Below are 26547 nucleotides of genomic sequence, written 5' to 3'. Positions count from 1 at the left end.
TATAATTTCGTTTCCATGTGTCCTTTTGTACTTTTGTACTTTTGTCCCAAATGTTCTTTTTCGGAGAACTGCCTAGACATAGATTGAAAAAATTTGAAAGGGGATTTGTTCATTGTTGTGACTTCGTTTCATTGTGTTTCTAAGCGCACATGCCACAGCTATGATAATCTGTATCCAGTCAGAAACAGACAATCTGTTCAGTGAGAAAAAAAGTCTACTTTCACTGTGTTTGAGCTTCTGTAACTTTGTTTCAGTAATATTAAGAAAACAGCTTTTGTCAAGAAAAGGGGTTAAATACATTCTGCATGCTCTCATCCTTCTCTGACTGACTCTTTAAACTGTAGTATTTGGCAGTAGTCTGGGAGGATGTCTGGGAGCTGTGGTATTTAGCGCTGTGAAGGCCTCTGGGAGCTGTCGTGTTGAGCACAGTGAAGGACTCTGGGAGATGCAGTACTGATCCTCTCTGTGCTTTGTGGCCCATAGGGCAGGTGGAGGCGGAGCTCTTGCATACCTACAGTAAGGCGGGCGATGACACGCTGGTGCTCTGTGTTCGTCTCGCTGTGCTGGTGGCCGTCATCCTCACCGTACCCGTCGTTCTGTTCCCGGTAAGCCCCTCCCTCCTCCTATTTCGGCTTTATGGGTATAACTGCTCATGGTGATACCTTCATAGTTCAGGATTATCACGGTTATAACTGAACATGGTTACCATTATCACAGGTATAACTGAACATGGTAAGGATTATCAGGGTTATAACTGAGCATGGTTAGGATTATCATGGTTATAACTGAACATTGTTAGGATTATCATGGTTATAACTGAACATGGTTAGGATTATCATGGTTATAACTGAACATTGTTAGGATTATCATGATTATAACTGAACATGGTTAGGTTATGACTCTTGTACACTTCCTGGTATACTCCCTATCATGGAGTATGAGAGTCCCTAAAAACGTATGTATACATTTGATACAATGAACTATTTAACTGATAAAATTGATATCTGAATATGACTTTATGTGGAACTGAGAGGAGCACATAACATAACAGAGTAAATTGTACGTCTTACTGAAACAAATGTCTTACTGTAGGTAGCTCCATCCTCTATAACCCGGTCAGTCACCCGAAATGAAGTGAAGTAAGCTTGGTAATTGGGCATTGTATCCTTGTGTGACCTGTGGTGTTCCTCCTGTCCCCAGATCCGGAGGGCGGTTCTGCAGCTGCTGTTCCCAGATAAGCCCTTCCACTGGGCTCGTCACATTTGCATCGCCATCGTGCTGCTATTCATCGTCAACCTGCTCGTCATCTTCGTGCCCAACATACGCGACATCTTCGGCATCATCGGTGAGGCCCACACTCCCTGTCGCTCTGGGCCCGTTCAGAAGACCCGTTGAAGGCGCTCTTCAAGTAAATGGTCGGCATTTATGTAGTGCCTCCAAAGCGCTGTACGATTGATGCTTGTCATTCACCTATTCATACACACACTCACACACCAACGGTGATTGGCTGCCATTCAAGGCACCAACCAGCTTGTCAGGAGCAATCGGGGGTTAGGTGTCTTGCTCAGGGACACTTCGACACACCCAGGGCGGGATCGAACCGGCAACCCTCCGACCGCCCGACGACTGCTCTTACCGCCTGAGCCAACGTCGCCCCTAGACATCGCACAGTCTCCTGGGAAGGGGATCCGCATCTGTTCTAATGCCTGTATCCCTTTTCTCTTGTTTTCCCCCCTCCCTCCCTCCCTCACTCCCTCTCTCCCTCCAGGAGCCACTTCTGCTCCCTCCCTGATCTTCATCCTTCCTGGAATATTCTACCTTCGCATCGTCCCCGTCACGGTGGAGCCCTTGAAATCCCGGCCAAAGATTCAGGCAAGTCACTGTTGGAGGTGACATACACACATGTCACATCTGAAACTGGTGCACTGCAGCTGTAGTATTATGCTGTTGGTTGCCCTCAAAACTGTCAAGGGAAAAAATGTGTCTTTATTAGGTTGCACCATTCTTTACAATTAAAATTTTTCTTAAGCAATTATGCTCATCCTTACAAACGCAACATGACAATCGTCATGTAAATACAATAAAAATACTTCTGTCCACAAGGACAAACAAAAACAAAAAACCAAAAAAAACATTCAAAGAAGATATCTTGACTGGGGTTCTCTTTTGAGGCCTTCTAGGGGAAACAGACTGAGTCATGAAAGGCATTCAAACCATTTAATAAAGAGCTCCCCTAATCTGAAACTGGAGAAAATGAAGAACGGTTCTTGGATTGAGCAGTAGCTCTTATACTGTGTTGTTGGTGTTGTTTGCAGGCCGCCTGCTTCGCCGCGCTGGGTTTTGCGTTCATGGTGATGAGCCTGTCCTTCATCGTGCTGGACTGGGTTTCCGGAGAGAGCAGGAGCGGGGGTGGCCACTAACGCCGGTCCACCAGTCCATGCGCCAAACGGAACAGGACATTGACTCTCAATCCAGCATCTGCACCCCTGCCCACTGCCCCTCAACACACATACACACCGACCTACCCGGTCCAGTAAACCGCCAATGTAAGACTGACTCTGCCCCCACACAGAACCGATAGACCCTACTCTCTTTCTCATGACCATTGTTTTCCCCTCATTCAAGTTACTTTCTTTTACTGTATTGTTTATATGAATAATGACCATCCTGTCTCCATGGAATCTGCAGTTCTTGTAATGTGCAGCTCAGTAAGAGAATATACCCATTCCAGTGTATTCTCCTCCATCATTTTACTTGAAATGGACGTATGCAAATTACTGTCAGCTGACAAGTGTGGTTGTCAGTAAAATAGAAATTAGGTTGTTGTTTTTTTGGGGGGGTTTTTTTAAGATCATACATATATTTTATCCTTTAACTTGAAATGGATTTTTAAAAAAGATTTTATTCCAATTATATTTATATTTTGCAAAAAAATGTGAAATTATTTACATTTCTCAATCTCCCTTCTGCAAAACAAAAAGAAAACATTAGTTGTCAGTGCCATTTATTGGATTACAATGTGTATACAAACATATCAGAATCGAAAAACTGTAAGTGTTGTTTGTTATACCTGTAGGGTGGTTTACCAGAAAGCGATACATTCAGTCTTCAGAATGTAATTAGTCAGCTCTGAGCCAGCTGATGGTTTACAATTTCTATTGGTCGATCCCCATGCAGACTGTGACCAAAAATTGTATGAACCTGATGAAGTATTTGTGTATTTGTTGTAATGCTTTATAATGAGTATCAAGGAGCTTTCCATACCCACCGGTCAGTGTGTTGGCTTCAGCTATTCCATCAGTAGCTGTTTCCATTAGAATTTCAAAGGTTAAATACGAAAGCTTATAGCTGTGTGGGAAAACAACCAGCTAGAAAGAATTCCAAACTGCTGGGTTCTGTACAGATATTTTCCGTTTTTTCTAAATTGTTGAATTAGTTAAAACAATGAGGCACTTGTGTTTTTAACACTGCTAACTTTAATTTCAAGGTGCACTTCGCCTGTTTCCAGCAGGCAAGGTGGACTAAATTATGAAACTACAGTCATACTACTCACATGAAATAAAGCCCATGGAAGTGTAGCTGCTTTCTTTTCCCAAAATGTCTCCCTGGACTATCTGTTGTTCATCAGAGTGTCACTCCCTTACCTTTTGTTATCAGAGAGCCAAAGAAAAAAGGGCCAATTTTACACCATCAGAAATGACCGTGGAGTAAGACCATAGGCCATATTTTGATGTGTTCTTATATCTTTAATTTGAAGATTATAGGTTTAAAGATTTTTGCTGTTCACATGAAGTTATTTTGTATAGTATTTTTGTCAGAGAAAAAGGCATGACAATTGAGTCTTTTTAAATAATACGGCCATACAAGTGTTTATATTTGTATGTGTGTGTGTACATGTGTGTTTATATTTCAAGACAAAAGAGTTTAAATGCAGAAAGTATTGTAAGTATGTTCCTATTTGACCAAACCAGGAACATGTTGGTGAGCATTTGAACAGCTGAATGCTCCATTTTGAGCTGAATGCTCCAAGTGAGTTCCTGGGGGATACTGGCACCAAAATATGAATCAGTCCCATTTTCTGGTCAGTTGTAAAAAAAAAAAAAAAAGAAAGTATTTGTCATGGTTCAAGGTTGTACTCTTTTTAAATAAAAATGAAAAACGTTAATACATTTAATTACTGTTGAATCATGCTTTTTCCTCTATTATTTGTTCTGGCACTGGAAACATGCAGTGCTGAGATGCTGTGCCACAGCTGTCTGAGCAATAACGCATTTCACACTTCATACGGGTTTGAAGGGCAAGTTCACAGAAACACAAGTACAGCGAAACAAGAACTTTATCCTTGTTATTATGCCTCAATCGGTTTCCTTTTCATTTGAGTTCAAATTCTGCAGGCATGGCGGCCTGTAGCGTAGTGGTAACGGCACATGACTTGTACCAGCGGTGTTCGGTGGTTCGGTTCCCGGTGTAGCCACAATAAGATCCGCACAGCCTTTGGGCCCTTGAGCAAGGCTCTTAACCCTGCATTGCTGCAGGGGAGGATTGTCTCCTGCTTAGTCTAATCAACTGTGCGTCACTCTGGATAAGATGCTATTAATGTAATGTAATGTAATGTAATATATATGTGACCCCATACTCATTGTGGTTCACTGCCCCTTGTTCCTCCCCTACATGCCTGCTGTACAGAAATGGTATTTGAAATTGGGCTGCGTCTGAATCAGTCCTCAATGTGTCCTCAAAATATGTGCTGTCTACTAAGAATACTGTTTACAGATTTGTGCGTATGTATGTAGTATTTAGGTACAACAGTAATGCTTATGTGTTGTTTTTATTGAAGGAAGATGTCAGCAAAGTTGTATCATGTTTTGAATGCAAAGCTGTCCGTCATATTTATGGGACATCCTGTGTATTCAACAATTATACACAATAGTACTGTAGGCAAGTGTGCTGATTTGGATACAGCCAAATATCCTGCAGTGCATGGATTGGCCACATGGTGGCAGCATAACATGGCTCAGCCTGGCCTGCACAACGTTTACTGCTGGGTGTATTTACATTTACATTTACATTTTTGTCATTTGGCAGACACTTTTAATCCAAAGCGACTTACAAGTGCATAGGTTCTACCACAGTCAAAGCATCACATCCAGGACTAGGAAAATACACATGTAATGCTGTTCTAAACATATAGTCGTCATCATAAGTGCAATTTTTTTTTTTTTTTTTTTTTTTTTTTGGGTGGGTGGGGGGGGGGGGGGACAAGGACAGGGGTATCAGAAAGGGGGGGAAGGGGGAAGTCAGGAGGGAGGACTAAGGTAGAGTTTGAAAAGGTGTGTTTTGAGTCTGCGTCGAAATAGGGGGAGGGATTCTGCTGTCCTGACAGTGGTAGGCAAGTCTTCCACCACTGAGGAACCAGAACGGAAAACAGGCGTGAACGTGCAGCTCAACCGCCAGAGAGGGCACGTAGAGAGGGAACCGTAAGGCGACCAGAGCTGCCAGACCGGAGTGGTCTAGCTGGGGAGTAGGGAGTGATCAGGGATTGTATGTAAGGTGGGGCAGTCGTCCCCTTAGCAGCCTGAAATGCCAACACTAGGGCCTTGAATCGGATGCGTGCGGCATCCTGGGTCCCTCTGCACTTGTGCTGTGGCTGTGTACTTGTTTTTGGCAGGTGCTCAAAATTTCCTAACTTATTACCTTATTTCAGTCTTCTGGCAGTTCCTCTGCCCCTATGAACTGTAGAAGTGTTAGTGTTGTGCTCAAAGTACCAGTGACAGAAAAAGGCCCAACAGACCTTATACAGGCGCATCTCAAAAAATTAGAATATTCCCGTAATTTCATTCAAAAAGTGAAACTTTCATATATTATAGATTCATCATTACACATAAAGTAAAATATTTCAAGCCTTTTTTTGTTTTAATCTTGATGATTATGGCTTACAGGTCATGAAAATGGGTTCATGAGCTGTAAGCTCACAAAAATCCAGTATCTCAAAATATTAGAATATTACATGAAACCAATCAAAAAAAGGATTTATAAAACAGAAATGTCGACCTTCTGAAAAGTATGTAAAGGATAGTGTGTAATGATGTCTCTGAACATGGGGTAGTTGCCAGGGAAATTAGCTTGTACACTGACAGTGGGTACTTTCTTGCCAATAAGGTTTTAGGAAGAACATTTTGGGCTGGTTTCACAGACACAGATTAAGCTTAGTCCTGGACTAAATAGATTTTTGTATGGGGAATCCCACAGAGTCAAGATGAGCTTCAGAGCTCCCAGCTGCCTGTGTGATGAGACAGTTCTCAGGATCTTCTCAGGTATTCAGCTTACACTATTCTCAGTTTTTAACTTCATTTACAATAGAAACCTGCCACGCCAACCGAAGATATAACAGTAACGTGTATACAATTATTACTCTACACTGATCAGCCACCACAGTAAAACCACTGACAGGTGAAGTGAATAACATTGATAATCTTGTTACAATGGCAAGGGGTGGGATATATTAGGCAGCTAGTGAACAGTTAGTTCTTGAAGTTAAGATAAATGCCTGCCATTTACCATTTTGAAGTTGACGCGTTGAAAGCAGGAAAAATGGGCAAGCAAAAGGATCTGAACAGCCAAATTGTGATGGCTAGACGTCTGGGTCGGAGCATCTCCAGTACGGCAGGTCTTGTGGGGTGTTCCCGGTATGCAGTGGTTGGTACCTACCAAAAGTGGACCAAGGAAGGACATCCAGTTAACCCGCCACAGGGTCCTTGGTGCCCAAGGCTCATTGATGCGAGTGGGGAGTGAAGGCTAGCCCGTCTAGTCCCATCCCCCAGAAGCGCGAATGTCGCACAAACTGCTGAAAAGGTTAATGGTGCTATGATAGAAAGGCGTCAGAACACACAGTGCATTGCAGCTTGCTGTGTATGGGGCTGTGTAGCCACAGATCGGTCAGAATGCCCATGCTAACCCCCGTCCACCGCCAAAGGCAATGGAAGAAGGTGGCCGGGTCTGATGAATCATGTTTTCTTTTACATCATGTGGATGGCTGGGTGCGAGTCGTTTACTGGGGAAGTGATGGCACCAGGATGCACTATGGGACAAGGCAAGCCGACGGAGGCAGTGCGATGCTCTGGGAAATGTTCTGCTGGGAAACCTTGGGTCCTGGCATTCATGTAGAAGTTACTTTGACGCATACCACCTACCTAAACATTGTTGCAGACCAAGTACACCCTTTCATGGCAACGGTATTTCCTGATGGCAGTGGCCTAGTTCAGCAGGAATATGCGCCCTGCCACACCGCAAAAATGGTTTGAGGAACATGACAAAGAGTTCACAGTGTTGACTTGGCCTCCAAATTCCCCAGATCTTGAGCATCTGTGGGATATGCTGGATAAACAAGTCTGATCCATGGTGGCCCCACCTCGCAACTTACAGGACTTAAAGGTACAATAGGTAAGATTTTGGTAACATTGTTACATGACCATTGTAAATCCCTTACTATCATTGAAAAAGACTCACTGACATTTTGACTCACCCTCTGCATGTGCTTATAGTACATTGCAGTATTCAAAATATGCAGTATCAAAAATGCTGTATCAAAACATCGTATCGTATAGCTGTACAATAATTCAAGCTCATTGGTTGAAAATTGGTTCTAATTGCCACAGGCAATGCCGTTTCAATGTCAGTGCGCTCACAGAGAAGGGGTGGGATAAACAGTGTTGTGATTTGAGCGTGTTTGCTACTGCAATTTGTCTCTTGTCCGTTAGAAGTCTAAAATTACCTATTGTACCTTTAAAGGATCTGCTGCTAATGTCTTGGTACCAGATACCACATGACACCTTCAGAGGTCCTGTGGAGTCCATGCCTCGACAGGTCAGAGCTGTTTTGGCAGTACGAGGACCTAGACAATATTAGGCAGGTGGTTTTAATGCTGTGGCCGATTGGTGTACATAAGATCGAACAATGTGCTTATAGAATTATTCCTGTACATAAAGCTGTGATATACAGTTGTGTTGCTGGTCATTTAGAGGGGTAATGCACAAAGATAACATAATGTCAAAATAATGCAACTCCGGACACGCTCAGAGAGAGTGCTCTGTAATGAAGTGTTTTTGCATTCGCAGAGGAAGTCCTTCTCGATGTGGCTGTGGTCTGTGGCCGAGCAGTAGATGCAGATGCTACTGACAAGGAGCACTCCTTAAATATAACCGGGGTGACGGCCAGGACAGCGTTAGGTAATCACTTTTGTGACTAACTGAAAACCACTTCAGTGATTGGCCGCTTGCATGCAGGGTAGTTTAAAATGGTGGCCAGAAGACACTACTCAGGTAGAGGTTTGTTGTGCTCTCTCACCACGGAGAAGCTTCACCTGCTACAAGCACATAATACATTCTCACCACAAGTCACGGGCACCACAAATAAACATCCTCTTTAGTCTATTGTCCTCTGTGCTATTATTATAACACCTACCACTACTACTAATAGAAATAAAAATTATAATAATTAGAGCAACAGCCGTAATAATAATACTTGGCTGCGTAGTAATCATAGTAGTTGGCATAGTAGTCTGTGGTAAGGCACCGTAGGAGTAAATTTGTAACTGTAATGCACTTTTGTCAAGTTGGTTCAACTTGTGTTCTTTGAATTACAAATTCTAAGCTCTGGTGACAAGCCTTTTATGGTGGCACAGGAACCATAAATTAGATGTATTAACTCTTATTGGACTGTTCAGCAAACAGGACTAATGGATGCAACATTGGAAGAAAATGTTAGGATGTGTTAGGATATGTCACACACTGAGGAACCATCCTTTCGCCTACTCGACGGCGTACAAAAAATCCTGCGTGATGAACCGAAGATTTCAAACTTTGATTCATCAGTCCATAACACCTTCTTCCAGTCTTCAGTAGTCCATTGGCGGTGTTTCATGGCCCAGGCAAGCCTCTTCTTCTTATTCTGACGTTTTAGCAATGGCTTTCTTGCTGCAACTCGACCGTTCAAACCTGCAAGTCGAAGTCTTCTCTTCACAGTTGAAACTGAGACTTGCTTACTACAACCACTATTAAGCTGTGCTTGAAGCTGTTGTCCTGTGAGCCGCCTATCACGCAAGCTGTTGACTCTCAGAAACTGATTCTGTTGTGGGTTTGGGTCTGCCAGACCTCTTCCAGTCAGAGTTTCTCCCAGTTTCTGAGTGCCTTTTGATTGTGAAGGAAACTGTACTCACTGACACCTTGACTTTCTTCGCAATTTCTCTGTAGGAAAGCCCTACATTTTTAAGTGTCATGATGGTCTGTCTCTCTTCCATTGTTAATTGCCTTTTTCTCGCCATTTTTATAGTAACACACTACTTTCTGCAGTACAATACTGTTCAAATGATGCTCACAAGGGAATGGTACCATAGTGTGTTCCAACACTACTTTTATGCGGACAGAGGTGGTTGTAAGTAATCAAGAAAAGTTGAAAAAAGAACACCTGTAGGAATTGGTAGCACCAACTTTAAAAGGCTTGATCAACCTCCATTGCTGCAGAACAGCTTTAAGTTGTTAACCCATTTCTTGTTCCCTGAAAAAGGCCTTTTTGTACAATTCTGAAATGTATATTATTTTTCAGTTTTGGGTAACCTTACCTTTTTTTTTAACCTCTAGTAGTTCACTACTTACCTTTGTACCATTTCAAGCTATTCATTGGACTTGAACGGCTTGAATTTCAATAAAAAACTGGAAAAATTGGGGTGTTCCGGTAGTGTATATTTTTCAGTTAGGTTATTAGGTCATTGAATGATAGGTATTAGAAGCAAAACTTCAGGTTATCCAAGTTAGCATTTATTCAGTCAATTTAAAAAGAGTATGGTAATCAGCTACATCCAAATTTGTAGTTGTAGGAACCTTACATGTTTTTATTATGTACTACATTATGGTTACATTATAATACTCTGTGTGTGGTAGAACTCACTGCTGAAGATCTTGCAGTTACGGACTGGAAGGCCGTAAAGGAGAAGTACACGCTACCGCTGATCGCTTCAACAATAAAAAGAAAATGTGTGGTTGTCCATTTCCTGTTCTGCACCATGGTGTGCAGAGTGAACATAGTGTGAAATGCGGAAGTGAGAACAGCACTCCTCCAGTGTGTTCTCTCTGTTTCTGGGGAGAACTGCGGCTCAGACGTATATTTTTGCACACACCGCCATCCCTCCATTTCTTTTCGGGCGCTTTGACTCGAGGGAGCTTGCGATGAGTCGGGGAAGCAAGTCCAAGTCGCCGGAGAACCACGGAAGCTCCCTGCTGAGTCAGCAGGAGAACGAGTACATCATCGAACAGCTCGGCCGCAGGTGTGCGGTAAGTGAACGGTTTTCTGGCCATGGGGGGGGGGGGGGGGGTCAACGGAGCTCTCATCAGAAACCATTTCAAGTGGTGGTTACAGGTCCAAATCGAGATCGGGGTGCCCCCAGTTGTATGCAAATGTGTGCATTTTTTCCTGATACACTTTTGAGTGCTTCAATGTTCAATGCTTTTTAAGAAGCGCAGTTACACTTTTTGCATTGGCAATGGTTCAGCTTGACAGTGAGAGCGCTGCTTTGCATGCTGAGCGATACAGTAGATGGAGGTTCCTGATACAAAGCAATCCAAGACTATGATCTGACCCGATGCTTAACTCAGTGTGTGGCGTTTGAAGTGTAATCGGTAAAACCTAACGCTCATTGGAAGAAGGGAGAAAGACCGTTTACAAAATGGTTGATGAAAACATACGGATAGACAGATCTAGTCTCTTAAGTGCGGCTGAGAGAGGCTCAGAATTTAAAGTGAAATGAATGCACCGACGCCTCGTGTCGAGACGAGGATGAGTCAAGCGTGGTTCTGGCGGAGGGTCCACTGCAGGTGTGCGGGTGTGCGGACGCCTATTCCAAATCTCAGCTGAAACATGTGGAGTAAAGCTGTGGACCAGACAGTCTAGAGCAGGTCCTGGGTTCAGCCACGTACCACAGCAAAAGCTACCAGAGATGTGATTATTACTCAAAAACGATCTGGGCTGAAAAGGAAACCCATGAAACTTATGAAACTTTTTTTTTTAAAGTTATGCACTGATTGGCAAATATGTTACAGAGCATTCAGTTTAAAAGCCAAGTCAGTTTAAGCTCTCTCTAAAATACAAGAAATCATGTGATTATAATATTACATTGTCAGTGAAGTTTGATTTCAAAATGTTAATTTTGGAAAAATATACAATCAGTGAGGTATTTATTAGACTTATTTAATGGTCTTCTGCTACTGTAGCCTATCCACTTAAGATGATTGATGCATTGTGGGTTCTGAGATGCTATTCTGCATATCAGTGTTGTAATGTGTAGTTATTTGTGTTACTGTCGCCTTCCTGTCAGCTTTCACTAATCTGACCCTTCTCCACTGACTCCACTGATACGATTCTTTGCAAACTCTAGATACTGTTTTGCGTGGAAATCCTAGGAGATCAGCAGTTTCTGAGATATTCAAACCACTCTGTCTGGTACCAACAATCATTCCATTCCATGACAAAGTGATCACTTTTTTTTCCCACATTCTGATGATTGATGTGAACATTAACTGAAGCTCCTGACCCGTATCTGCATGATTGTACTCCATGCATATTCATTTCTTCCCCGTTCTGACATTTGGTCTGAAAAAACAGCTGAACCTCTTGACCACGTCTGCATGTTTTTATATATTCAGCTGCTGCCACATGATTGGCTGATTAAATATTTGCATTAACAAGCTTTAACTTTATTAGGAACATTTGTACACCTACTTATTCAAGCTTCAGTTAATGTCCACATCAACCATCAGAATGGGAAAAAAGTGACTTTGACTGTGGAATGATTGTTGGAGGTAGACAGAGTGGTTTGATTATCTCAGAAATTGCTGATTTCCTGGGATTTTCACGCATAACAGTCTCTTTGAGAATGATTTACAGAGAATGGTGTGATGTTAATGAGAGACGGGCCAGACTGGTCAAAGCTGTCAGGAAGGTGACAGTAATTCAAATAACCATACATTACAATAGTGGCATGCAGTAGAGCATCTCTGAACATACAACGCATCAAACCTCTAAGTGGATAGGCTACAGGAGCAGTAGACGTAATAAGTCTAAAAAATATGTCTAATAAATACGTAATAAAGTGCTCACTAAGTGTACATACACACATATGCGGTGCAAAACTCACATGCGCGCACACACACATGCACACACACACACACATACACTATTACACATGGTCACTGGGTATATATGTCCTATCTTCATTCGATATAAATACCCGTTGACTCATTGTGATTTTGAAAGCAAAAGCAATATCAGAGTAAATGAGTACAGCAGGTCAGAATCATCTCTCACAGACTAAAAATTTGAAAGGAGATCAGAACAGTGTTGAACTGCTTTATATTCGTCTGATAATGAAGCCTGGATCCACACGTGTTGTTAATTGTAACCCACATTTAAGGGCAGTTTGACAATTGAAATGAACCCATCAAACTTTATTTGTGTCGAAGGAAAATCAGGCCTGCATTTCATTGTGAGTCAAAGACAAATATGCACTGAATCCAGGTCCATCACCCTCCATGGTCAACCAGCTGCACTGTTATAAGATTAGTATGTAACCGTCAGTGAACCATGACACCAACTACATCCAATGCATGTTGAGCTACAGTTACACAATCTTATAGTAAATTGTATTAGACAGCTTGCAAACAAACAATTTAACTATCAGCTAAAATAGCAATTTTAATTGTAGATGTGAAGGGACTTAAAGAGTGACATACAATGTTGGAGAACATATACACGACAGCACAAGATCTGGCTAACAGCATTTCCAGACTAATATGTATACATGCAACATCAAGACAGGCAGGAATTGTGGATAATGAGTGGCTCAATTTGCAGTCTCAAAGAAGAAGAACAGGAAGTCCTTTCTTAAGCACTTCCTGTTTCCTGTGTTGCTAAAATTAGAGGTGGTAGTTGAGCTCCTGAAGACACGGGTAGAAGAATAAAAAGTGAAGTTAAAACTAAATACTAACATGCTGTGAAAGTAAGCAAAATCATTCATTAATTTACCACTGGACCGCCACAGAGAAAGCCAAATTGTCCCAATTGAAGCATAATTGATTTTTATTTATTGCCTTTTTAGCAAAAAAAAAAACGAACAAAACCCCATCACTCTCACACCGGTAGGGTGGCCTCTAGCACAGTGGTTAAGGTACATGACTGGGACCCGCAAGGTCGGTGGTTCGATCCCCGGTGTAGCCACAATAAGTTCCGCACAACTGTTGTCTCCTGCTTAGTCTAATCAACTGTATGTCACTCTGGATAAGAGTGTGTGCCAAATGCCATTAATGTAACGTGATACACATAGATTACAGACTCACTTCTCTAACTCACTCATTTCAATTTCTCTCAGACAGGCCTACTTTTCAAGAAGAAACCACTGGACAACCTGTACTTCCTTAAAACTTCTACTTACTATCCTGGAAACATTAAATATAAGATACGTTTATATTTACAGTACAGTAATAGTACCATAGACCATGAATGTCAGACTCCAGTCCTGGATGAGTGCATTGTCTGCTGGTTTTTAGTGTCTTCATTAGAAATCGTTCATTGGTCAAAGGGTCTTCAAGGCCTTTGGTGATTGACAGGAAACCATGAAAACTCTCTTGGACTGTAATATGACACCCCTGGTCTATACTGTACTGTACTTTTGTAGAGTGCTCTTGCAGATAATTCTTTACTTACTTGTTGTTTTTTAAAAATATATTGTATTATAATAGTTTGTCAGAACATTAAGAGATCTTCTGCATGATGTCACTTGCGGCTAAATTTTGGACAAGGCAGCACATTCACTTTTTTGTGATTTTTAGGTAGTTTTAGGTAGGTCGTTTTTTAAGGCAGTTTCCAACATGTCAAAATGGCCGCACTTAACTTAAATCAGACCAAAATCTACTGGAGAAACAGAAACAAATTATTCTGCATGTAGTTTCAGTTCTACTACCATCAGCCTAGCATAAGGGAGAATGCAAAGTGCTTCCTTTTCAGTCTGTGTGTGGCCTTAACCAAAGATAAATGGTAAATGGTTGGAATTTATATAGTGCCTTTATCCAAAGCGCTATACAACTTATGCTTCTCATTCACCCTTTCATACACACACACACACACACACCAACGATGATTGGCTGCCATGCAAGGCACCAACCAGCTCGTCAGGAGCATTTTAGGAGTTAGGTGTCTTGCTCAGGGACACTTCGACACAGTTCGGGTGGGAGATTGAACCAGCAACCCTCCGACTGCCAGACAACTGCTAGACAACTGCTCTTACCGCCTGAGCTAACGTCACCCGTCGGGTTACATTGAATGATATGAATGTACATGCTTCGGGTTATGAACATGTTCAGAACCATTTTGTCACTGCACAGCGCATTGATTTTGAGTTCAGCGGGATGTTGTGAGTAGTTCTGAAAGCAGCTTTTGTGTGATCAATTTAGCTTTGTCACTATCAAGATGTTTTTGTTGTGGATGGCAGGCATTTGGACCCTAGAGAGTGGAGCCACAGTAGTGGGTCTATGGGAACAGAGACGGATATTCTAACAGAAACGCATGTACTGCTGTCAGCATGCTCTCACCCTGCGCCAGAAGCCGTGCTGATTGGCTGGCCTGGATGGTGCTCGGACAGGAGCTCTGCATTTAAACAGTGCCACAGAATGCTTCTGTTAGGGCTGATGGGAGGCGGAAACCCAGAGTCTGTGAAATAGATTTTTCTAAATTTGTTCGGTTTTTCAATAGGAGTCAGTGACATGTTAAAAAGAGTTGCTGCCTTTAATTTTGTGCTTATTACAGATCTTTTGGCATTTGAAAACAAGTGGGGCATATTCATAAGGCTCTCAACAAAAATCCTTTTGTATTTTTATGCTTACTGAACAAAAACTGTTTATGGACTTTTTCCACTGTATGGGTTCACTGGAAGGGAACTTTCCTGGGAGTGAACATGTAAACTTCACCAGCTCTGCGGTGATCTTTCAGAAAAGGCATGTACTGTATTATTAAGGGATGAAGAGAAATAGTTTATACCTCATTTACACTATATTTAATACTTTTTATTTTTTGGGTTGCAGTGTAACTACTTCACTGGGAAGGGTAAAGATATTTATACCATGATAAGTGCAGTTCCTTAATGACACACTACTCAAAATACCCTCAATCACATATACTTAAAGAAAAATCACAATAACGTACATTAGATAATGCTGAAAAGAAGGAAAAACACAATTTTGAATCTGAATTTTGGCTTGCTAGGATAATTAGAATAATTAGAATTAGAGTGAAGGCCACTGTCAGAGGCCCTCACTCTCCCCAATAAATACAGTAAAGCAGGCATTGCGGTAATGAGTCACTGTGTTCTGATAAGAAGGTTTCACAGGTAGAGAAAGTAATAGTCTCTGGCAGTGGCTGTCATATAAGCAGCTCAGCAGGTGCAGTTGCACCGGGGCCCTTGGTTTGGGGGGGCCCATGGGCACCATATCTCTCCATGCCTTATAACAGTACCTCCGTCTTTATATTTTAATCACTCACAGCAAAATAACACTACTATGTTTGCCTTAACAGTGGTGTACAGGTATCCTTTGTTAATGCAGGTATAATGATAATTAATGATACTGCAGGTACCACGGGTAAAACAAAACGTAACATGGGTAACACTGGCACCCTTCTCCCCCCCTCTCTCCCTCCCTCCCTTTCTCGCTCTCCCCCCTCTCTCCCTCCATCCCTCCCTCTCGTTCTCAGACTCTGGCCACTGCGGTGACCCAGCTCTATATGGCTCTGCCCCATAGCCCCGACCACTGGACCCTGCAGTACACAGGGGCCCTGTGCTTCGTCAAGGACAACCCTCAGCGATCCTACTTCATCCGGCTTTATGACATAAAGGTACCCCGAAACCCTAAATCCGTGGACGCAGAACTCTGACGAAAACTCAGTTGAATGTCATGAACAAGTGAATACAACATTGTCCCCTCTCGCAAGTTAATAGGTAGCTAGAAAGTTAGCTAGTAACTAGGTTGTGTAAAAAATGAAAGAAAACAAGTAATAATGTTCAAAAGCAGATTTACTATAGAGGGGCCAAGTGGGATTAATTTATGTACAATTAATACGGCAAGGACTTTTACTATGGGGGAGTGTACATTGTTTTGTAGTTTGGCAGCACTACGCAGACTACCTCAAGTGGCAGACGATACTTGTGCATCTCAAGTCACTTCCACAACGAGTTGTGAGTTGTGGAAGAGACTTGTTTTGTTCCAAACAAAGTTGCAATCCCTGAATTTTAAAAGGCTGTGTTACTTGGATTATTTACCCTCTTAAGACATATGTCTGAAATAGCTATGCGTGGCATGAAGAATACAAATCCTATGCTCTACTTATTGTGTAATATTGCAAACAATTATATAAGAAGGGTAAAACAATGAACTGATTAAATTAGAATAATTAATAAGCTCCTAATTAAGTTGTTCAACACTTGTTTCAGTCTGATCATATTTTTCCTTCAACCTATTAAAACAATGTATATTTGGCTCTACCAAATGATTAGTGTAGCCCATTGATTCACCCTTGTCTTTCATTTGATGTTGTTACCTTTATGTAATTGTTTGCAATACAGCATAATGAGCACAACATGGACATCAAACTCTTATCCTTCATGGAGTGCTCAGATATTTCTTACGTGATGTGGCTTAAGAGGGTTAAAAAAAAACCCTCTAGGCATGAAAAGCTTCAAATTAAGAAAAATATTTTGAAAATAATCATTTAGAAAATAAATAAAGAATAGAAACTCTATGCTTGGAATTATATGCATCGTACTAAGGATCGTGATTGGGAACCACTGGATTAGGGTATATAGTCTCAAATTTCTCAAAGTAATTTTCTCTGGATGTTTGGAATTTTTAATATTGAAGGAAAAAATGCATCTCTGTCTTGACCTGAAGGTTGGGTAATTTCAGAACCAGCTGCAGGAGACTATTGCATCTAGAGCAGTGAGCCTAATTCTGCCCTGCTTGATGTTGTTGGGGGTTTTTTAGGGGGATTTCCAATATAGGCTATTTCTACATAATTAGGTCTCTGTTGGTTGTTTATCCCATATAGTGTACTCGAGTTTACTGAGTGGACTCCATGCTTCCCACCCATATTGTGTGATAGGCAAGATCACACTGTCAAATATCTCATGGGAATTTCAATTCCATACAGATTTTAGGAAAAGTCATGGAAAGAGGAGCATATTGCATTTACTGTATTGGACTAATTGGATCTGACTGCCATTAAATGAGGAGGGGGAGACAGAGCTGTAGCCTGTGGCTCTGGGGGAAGAATACGCCCGACTGCAGGAAAGGACATTGATTGGAGGGGAACGGAAAATCATGATTGGATTTTACAAACTGGGTAGAAATGACCACAGCTGGTTCTTATGGTTTACAGCGAAATATTGAAATGTTAAAATAGCGTAAGCTTTAAGATATGACTCTGAAAGTCAAATTAATTTTTTAAAATAAAAAATATATCAGAAAATGTGTGCTCATATAGCTATTTCTGTATAAGAACCTCCGGCCTATGAGGGCCTCCTGTAATGAGGTGTTCTGTAGCAGTCTGCGATATTCTCATTAACTATTGCTGTGTTTTGTTCAGGAGGGAAAGCAGCTCTGGGAACAGGAGCTGTACAATCAGCTGGAGTATTGCTGCCCTGTGCCCTACTTCCACACCTTTGCTGCTGATGTGAGTAAAGTCTCCTCTGGCCTGCCTGGCCCAGAAACAGCACAGTTACAGCCTATGCATCAGAATATGCAGTCACAGTGCAGGTAAATGAGTGTGCAGTTTATGTGCAGGTAAATGAGTGTGCAGTTTATGTGCAGGTAAATGAGTGTGCAGTCACAATGCAGGTAAATGAGTGTGCAGTCACAATGCAGGTAAATGAGTGTGCTGTCACAATGCAGGTAAATGAGTGTGCAGTTTATGTGCAGGTAAATGAGTGTGCTGTCACAATGCAGGTAAATGAGTGTGCAGTCACGATGCAGGTAAATGAGTGTGCAGTTTATGTGCAGGTAAATGAGTGTGTAGTCACAGTGCAGGTAAATGAGTGTGCAGTTTATGTGCAGGTAAATGAGTGTGCAGTTTATGTGCAGGTAAATGAGTGTGCAGTTTATGTGCAGGTAAATGAGTGTGCAGTTTATGTGCAGGTAAATGAGTGTGCAGTCACAGTGCAGGTAAATGAGTGTGCAGTTTATGTGCAGGTAAATGAGTGTGCAGTTTATGTGCAGGTAAATGAGTGTGCAGTTTATGTGCAGGTAAATAAGTGTGCTGTCACAGTGTAGGTAAATTGCATGTTGTTGCAGGAGTGTCAAGCTGGGCTGAATTTTGCCAGTAAAGAGGAAGCGGAAAATTTCCGAGAAATTGTGGAGGAGAAAATCAACCAGAGAGCCAATCGCCAAGGTCAGTCACATTGACCTGGTATTCAGCTTGCCTCAAATGTTTTGTTTTATACATGATCCAAGATGGTCCATGGTACACTGAATGATGTAATGTATAAAAAACGAAATTATGTTACATTACATTACAATTACATCTGACCAAAAGCATCATGACTCCAGGAGAGCTTGTTGCATCTTTGAGAGATGAAATGGGAGCTGGACCCCTCTCTCTGTCTCACTCTTTCTCTGTATCTCTCTCTCTCTCTCTCTTTCTCTCCACCAGATAAAAGGCAACTTCCCAAAGTTCCCCATGGTATGCTTTCGCTCAAACACACACACATACACACATGCACACATACATTCTCAGACGATTTACCTGGCTAAAAAAGTTAAATCAGTAAGATTGGTTCTCGCTACAGGTAGAGAAGGGCTTCCACCTCTGCCTCAACCAAATGGTAAGTCCCCCGCCATCTTTCCTAGTGATGTCACTATGAACTGTACACCAATGACTTGTTTGCACTAATCAAAATGTTTTGTGCCCCACAGCATATTTTAGCTCTGCCTACTCATGCGTAATCATGGTTAGCTTTCACAAGCCTCAGTAGCATCCGTATTGAAAGCACACATGAATACATATAGACAATGCTGCAGCTATCAAAAATAAACAGAAAACCAAATATTACTTGTTATTGTTTTTTACAATCACTTTGACCCTAATCTCACAAGCTTGTGCTCAATTTTCAAAACCTTAGACACAACACTCAAAATGGTAAGCACTTGTAACACAGCCTGTTCGCCTGTTCAAAACATGCATTGTGCATTCATATCTTTGAAGAATGAATTGGTTCAAATTCCTCATTTTTCATGAAATACTATCGGAACATTTGTTTAGAAAAAAGATACCTATAGATTCACTGTTTAGTTGTTTTTACAATACTATAGCATGAAAGAATACTTGATACATGTTTCAATATGGTCTTTTTGTGGTTCTAAATAAAGGGAATAGTGGAAACAGTAGAAGAGAGTGGAATCATTTGAAAAAATCAGAATACTGTAAAAAATATATATAATTATAACATAATGCAGGTTTTTTTTTACAATTGCAAACAAGCATTTTTTTAATACTTTTTAGAAATTAATTTAGAAATTTAGAAATGCACACTTAGAACTTTTCGCAGTTAGCACAAGAGCACTGTATGTGGACCAAACTGAATGTTTTTTTCATTGCTTCATTCAGGCTGAACCACCAAAAACCAGACATTTCCACAGTCCAATTTTTTTAGATCATTGTTCTATGATTGACACAAAAAATTCTACTGCTGGTGCTTTTCCTTTGAGACATGGTCACAGTGGTTTAGTAGTTTTGATCCATTTTGTGAATGAAATGAACTGACAAGCTGCATGTTGGTGCAGAGAGTTGTATGAAGAGTTTTGAAAAAGTGCATTTTTAGCAATTATAAAAAAAAACTGTAATCATAGCAACAAAATTATAAGTACAAAGTGGGAAACAAATCCTGAACTGCAGTGAAAGGCACTGTCCTCTACCAGGACAAACCCCCCCATCTATAAGATGAGAAACAAAGCCACCTCTCTGAAGGAGTACTGTCTGCTATTCCATTGACCGCCTCCACCTCCTCTTCCTCCTCCTCTCACTGCTTAATCTCTATTCTAACATGGATCAGCATTGTAATACAACATTTTTGTTTTCAGCACAAACTCAGCTACAATAATATGGCAACAGTAAGTAGGTCTGAATCATGTTAACCATATGGGGAAGCAACCGCTTACAAAATAAACTTTGGTATCATTTAGGCCTACTTATTTTTTGAGAGCAAAAATCTCATAGAGTTTCATGCATGCCAACATTTACGGCTTTGAGTGGCTCCACTTTAAGAAAGACCACAACTGGTGGTGGATACATGTCCCCTGTGCTGGCACTAGCAGGGCGACATCCAACCTATTTCACATCCAACCAAACAATTACAAAAGTAGGCTAATTAAAAAAATAACCTCCAGAGGATAACAAGGGCATTCTACATAACTAGGTACAGAGTGTTACCAATATTGTGGACTAGAAGGAGTTTGAAGGAGTTTTTAGCAATTATAAAAAAACTGGCAACAAAATAATAGATACGAATGGGTTGTTTTTATGGGAAATAAAATCCTGAACTGCAGTGAAAGACACTGTCCGCTACCACGTAATCCACCCTTCCTCCTCTCAATGCTTGATCTCTATTCTAACATGGATCATCTGACTGCTCCATGTTGTCGCTATGTTGCTGCTGGTGGATAAACATCCTTACTAATGCTCTTACCACTATGTAAATTCAATCATTGGTCATTTGCCCACCAGCTCAAAAGTGCATGTCAAAAAAGGTTGAAAGACAAAAAATGGTGATGCAATATTACATCCAATGAAAATGTGGTAAAATTGATCCTGTTCCAAAGTAATTGGTGTCAATCCATTTATTTATCCTAAAACATTCATGATTGAAACATGAAAAGTTAGTAATGTGTTGAAAAAGTGTGTTGCTTTTGGAGTGATGTTACAGTTCCTTATCATTTTGAGTAGTTGGTTACATTGGTAGTTTGATGTAGAAAAAAGACAGTATTTTCAAATGTAATGTGTTTCATTTTGAAATGCTAATATTTTGAAAGTTAAGTTGAGTCAATGTGGACAAGTGATTTGGTTCTAAAAAAGTGTTTAGAGTTTTTAAAAATGAGTGTCAGAGTGATTGTAAAAAACTGTGAAATAATATCCAATCCACTTTCACATAAGAATGTGACAAACACAGTATTTATCTAACACTAGTATGTGTAATATTGTTTGCAACACACTGCTCAGGTGTGTATTTCTATACTTCTGATGTGATGTGTATGGATGTGTGTGCGATTCAGGTGTCTGAGTCTTCCTGAGGTGTATGTGTATATATTGTATGTGATATGGTGTGCGTAAGTGTGTATACTTGTGTGTGAGTGTGTGTGTGAGTGTGTGTGAGTGTGTGTGTGTACGTGTGTGTGACTGTGTCTGTGTGTGTGACTGTGTGTGTGTTTGTGTGAGTGTGACTGTGTGTGTGCGTGTGTGTGTGTGTGGCTCTGGCATATAAGTGTGGCTCAGGTGTGGCTCAGGTGTGTTCATGTCTAAGGTGTATGTGTGTGTTTTAGGACCAACTAGGCATCCAGGGAGCATGTCCTCACCCTCACTTGCAACAACGAACATCCAGAGTCCTGATATTCAGGTGCCCCATCAGCGTCCCTCCCCTACCGGGTTTATGCCCCGATTTTCCAGCAAGAACAAGAAAGAGAAGAAGAGCAAGAAAGACAAAAAGGGATCCAAACTGAGCAAGGCCGACATTGGAGCTCCCAGCTGCTTCACGTGAGCCACTCCAGCATCTTCCATCTCACACTTACTGTCCTACAGAGAGCGATACACAGCAAAAACACAGAGAAATACAGAGTAAAGCTACCCTGCTATAAGATCCAGCCATGATCAGCTTTTCTGGCGACCAGCTGTTTCAAAACATAGAAGAGCTGGTTGGCGTGGAGCTGGTCTGAACTGGTCAACCAGCTATCAGTTGTTTCAAAACCTAGCTTGAGCTGGGGTTTTTTTCAGCAAGGTAGAGCATTACAACAAAGAACCTCAAGATACAGTAGTTCAGTGTCTGGATTGAGAAGATGAATACTGTAGCTGTGGGAATGAATCTGTACAGTAAGCAACTGAACTGAGATAGCTCTAGATATCAAGGTCTTAATATCTGCTATTATCTGAGATACTGAGCAAAGGTAGGCCATTTAGGATGTTAAGTTAGGAGCTTTTTAAGACATTGTTGACAAAAAGAAGTGGTAAATGTGTAGAAGTAAAGAGTGAGAGCTGTTGTGTAGGACACAGGCAACACTGAGATCCAAACTAACCACTGCAGATAAATGTGCAACTCCCTAATAAAGCCCCAAAATAACTTCCACCCTTCTCTGCTGTCGGCAGCCACGTGTCCCACGTAGGATGGGACCCCAACAACCTGGACCCGGACCTGAAGAACCTGCTTTCCCGCGCAGGGATCAGCGAGGCCGAGCTGAACGACGACGAGACCTCCCAGCTCATCTACGATGTCATCGAGAAGTCTGGCGGGATGGAGGCTGTCAAAGAGGAGATGAGGAGACAGGGTGGGAGTCTCTATCCGTCTGTACCTGTCAGTGTTTCTGTACCTGCTCATGTTTTCTGTGCCTGTTAGAGGGTCATTAACACTTGGGCCTCTCCCCTCGCAGGCTCCCATGCTCCTCCTCCTCCACCTCCTGGCCGACCGGGACTTCCCCTCCCTGTCCCCTGCAGCATGGCCCCTGCCCCGCCTCCTGCACGGGGTCGCTCGGGGCCCCTGCCCCCGCTTCCGGGGCAGCCTCAGCATGGGGGGCGGCCCTCACGGAGCCCTGTACCCCCGACAAACCGGGGTTCCCTCCCGCCCCTGCCCCCTGGGGGCAGGAGTGGGCCCCCGCCCCCACCCCCTCCCTCTGCTCACCAATCTCCCCCGCCCCCGCCACCCAGCCAGCGCCACGCCCCATGCCCCCCCCCTCCACCTGCTCCTGCCATGTCCATGGGAGGTGGGGCTGGTGGCCCCGCGCCTCCTCCCCCTCCTCCTCCACCTCCTCCTCCCCCACCTCCCCCTGCTCCTCTGGCAACACCCCTTATGGCCGCTGGAGCCCCCAAAGCCCCGTGTGCTGCACCCCCGCCCTCAGGTGGGGGGGGTAGAGGGGCTCTCCTGGACCAGATCCGCCTGGGAATGAAGCTGAAAAATGTAAGAGAAAATGGCAGTTCACATTCACAAACACACATACATATACACACGCAAACACACTAACACCGAGACAGTGCTGATGATTTGCCTGATGATTTGCGTTTACCGCAGGTGACGGAAAGCGCAGAGACGGCCCCACCTCCGGGGGAGTCAGACGAGGGCATCGTCGGCGCGCTAATGATGGTCATGCAGAAGAGGAGCAAAGTCATACACTCCTCTGGTAACATCCTTCCTTCTACCCCCTCTTCATCCCTGACGCTTCTTTTCTTTCAGCTATGTTTTATTCCTTTCATTCCTATCATTTTTATTAAATGGTATTTAATATGGTATTTTTCCTTTTTCTTGGTAAAATTCAGTTTTCAACCAAAGCCGGTTTTGTTTTTATAGCTAGCATGCATAACGATGATTTAAAATAACAACTAGTTAGCACCACTCTTTTCCATTTAACGATAATTCTGCTGTCTAAAACACGTTTCTTCAGTAAAATCTTAAGGAGACATCCAACAGGGTATTTGCATATTAAGCTACAACTAGCTAGTAAGATGGGCTATTGCATGTTCTGTCGTGTATAATGAGAAATATCACATATCAGCCAGTCAGCTAGCTAAATTGCTAGCGAGGTAGATCGCAAACTACTTGTAAAAGCCCAGTTAACTAGCTGGCATTAACACTAGAGTCACTGCAATTTTTCTGTGTAGCTCGATTTAGCCTAGCTAGTGAAGTCACTTTGTTGGTGTTTATGACTAGCCTAGTAAACTAACATAGCTGACAATTTGTGTCTACCCTATGGAACATTTATAATTCATAATTGAATTCTAATTCTAATTAGTGTAATTCAAATGTAATAAACTATACAATCATGAAATTCCATGTAAGCATGTATGCAGGGGCGTAGGTTTCATTTCAACATTGAGGGGGATGCATTAAGTGGGGAGTGTGGGGGTTCTCCCCCAGGAAATTTTGAGCATCTCTCACTTAATTTCCTGCATTCTGGTGAATTTTTATGAACCAATTTGCTCCTCTTCTGCATCAATTTATTGTGTAAATTTATTTTATTTATGTAAAGGAAAATAAACTGTTTGATGGCTTTTAAGAACATTCCAAATCGAAATCTTCACATTTCCCTCTTCACATTCATTCTCTTCTACACCTCTTCTAAATATTGAGGGGGATATGTCCCCCCTGTCCCCCCTAAATCTACGGCCCTGCATGTATGCCATTGATTTACCAACAAATTTAGTGGTCTTGTGTCCGGATCCGTGAGGATTTAAAAGTAATTATTTTTGTGCTGAAATTCAGATTTCACAATGTAGCTAGACCAAAATCAGTATCATTATAGTAGACCTGTGAAATGGCTTTGAGAGTGCCAACCAACGCTACCGTTTATCTAAAACTTTGAAATGTAAATGCAAATATATTTTCTATGTAAACACAATTGAAATATGAATAAATATGTTTGCAGAACTCAACATACCTTTATCTGTAAAAGGAAAACCTATTTGCTAATGAACAATATTTACGTTTAACAAATGTCCTTAATCACGTTAAATCAAGAAAACATTAGGCAAATCAAAGACATTCAGTACAGACACAGCGTTAACCAAATGCTTTTTCTTTCAGATGAGGGAGATGACTTTGGAGGAGATGATGATGATGATGATGAATGGGATGACTGATGAATTATTTTTCTTGTTTTTCGGGAAAATATAAGAAAGTGTGAAGTGAGTTTGTCTCCACACCGCCTGGGCTGGCTCCTCTATACAGTGTGAATGTGTGATGGGGGGCTACTGTGGGGCAGAAATGAATGCAGTGATACCGCCTGCACCGACCAGCTGCGGGCAGTATAAGTACCAGTTCCTGTTTGTGATCATGTGTAAAAGCCCTCACAGGAAAAAAAAACCTACTTAAATTGAGAAGCGGGAACATTAGCTTTTATAAATACACTGATAAACTAAAGTAAATTATCAACAATTGATCTGGTAAATGTTTTAAATGTATAGGAGTCCGAACTTCAATACATTTAAGTACTCTATCTTCTGCCATCAACAAGGCGAGTTTGTGGGTTGTGTCATGGACTGTGAAGTAACCTATTACTTCCTGGGTCACAGATATGTTTGTGTTCATGTGTCTGCTCCCAGACTGACTGCTTAAACTGTTTTAAAGAGATTTTTCACATGCCACTTAGAGGTGTGAACGTTCTATTGTTGTGTGTATAATAAACCATATGTTTTGCTTATTTGATGTTGAACAAAGTCGTACATTACCTTAAGCAGTGAGCACAAAGACATTTGCTCATTTTATGGTTTCTGTGAGATTGATGGTCTTTTTTCCAAAGAGCTCATCTCTGGGAATTCTTATTATTAAGTTTATATTTCAAATTCGTCTGGCTGATGCAGGACCTGTATTTATGGTCCTATACAACATAATTATTATGCAGTTGACATTTAACTGGTGCTAACTGATGCAGTATGTTTTTTTCTACATATGGATGTTTTAATGACACCCAAGTTTTTTTATTGAGTGAAGCTTCATTTATTTCTAACATATTTCACGATACAAAAAAAGTATACCTGAAAATCAATAAATTACTTTTTGTGTATAACTATGAGGGAGACGATTAGACAACTACACTAAAAAAACAGTAATTTCCCCAAGGTTATAATACATATTTATTACTTCTAACAATATTGTAATAACTACAAACACCCTCACTGGTATAAGCTAGCACAAGATACACATGGGGAAAACAGGCAGCACAGCTTTAGTCCATCAAATACAAGATGATGAATTGCATTAATACACATCAAAGGCATATAGAAAATTACATAATTTGTGTTATAGTAGCAGAACAAAATTTATTTCAATGGACAGTTATCTTGGAGGGAAAATATTTCTGTGAAGTATTGCCATGTTTACACATTCCGAGATTGGACCTCATTTACATGGCCCTGCTGACTGAGAGGCTTGCTGTAAACAAGCTGTTGAATTCTACCTTTCTACCTTTCTTTTTGAGGCTCGGGTGGGAATGAAATTCATACAAACAATTTTCCGCCAAATTAAAAAGGCTAAAGAGGTTAAAAGAGGCAGACTGGAACTGTACATCATAAAACTACAGCAGAGTGCAGCTAAATGAGAAAATAGGGAAATCCACAAGATAGAGATTTAATTTCTAAATAGAAACACAGATTAATCATTAATGGTATGTCCCCTGCTGGAATGGTTAAACAGGCAAAAATAACAAAATGGTCCAAATTGTTACACGTCAAGTAGGTAAAACCAAACCATCAGGATACTATTCAAAATAC

The 26547-nt window shown here is 41.5% G+C and overlaps 2 protein-coding genes across 4 annotated transcripts in view; both read left to right on the top strand.

Annotated features, from left to right (window-relative positions):
• LOC133109600 (sodium-coupled neutral amino acid transporter 3-like) overlaps positions 1-4174 on the top strand; it is a 31830-nt gene extending 27656 nt beyond the window's left edge. For all 3 annotated transcript variants that reach the window (XM_061218993.1, XM_061218995.1, XM_061218994.1), the window contains 4 exons: positions 484-605; positions 1201-1345; positions 1769-1872; positions 2316-4174. In XM_061218993.1, coding sequence (XP_061074977.1) covers positions 484-605; positions 1201-1345; positions 1769-1872; positions 2316-2420 — 476 coding nt within the window. In that variant the 3' untranslated portion in view covers positions 2421-4174. The remainder of the gene's footprint in view (positions 1-483; positions 606-1200; positions 1346-1768; positions 1873-2315) is intronic.
• Positions 4175-10065: 5891 nt separating this feature from the next.
• LOC133110758 (actin nucleation-promoting factor WAS-like) lies at positions 10066-25478 on the top strand. Its single transcript, XM_061221056.1, has 11 exons — positions 10066-10325; positions 15790-15930; positions 17677-17763; positions 18381-18477; positions 18739-18768; positions 18875-18910; positions 21621-21831; positions 22438-22616; positions 22719-23242; positions 23354-23462; positions 24863-25478. Exons 1-11 carry the CDS (start codon positions 10221-10223, stop codon positions 24916-24918), a joined length of 1575 nt encoding a protein of 524 aa, XP_061077040.1. The 5' UTR covers positions 10066-10220; the 3' UTR covers positions 24919-25478.
• Positions 25479-26547: the final 1069 nt, after the last annotated feature.

The sequence above is a fragment of the Conger conger genome, chromosome 14, assembly GCF_963514075.1.
Source record: "Conger conger chromosome 14, fConCon1.1, whole genome shotgun sequence".
Taxonomy (NCBI): Eukaryota; Metazoa; Chordata; class Actinopteri; order Anguilliformes; family Congridae; genus Conger; species Conger conger.
Note: the sequence above shows the minus strand (reverse complement) of the source record. Positions and strands in the feature narration are given on the sequence as shown.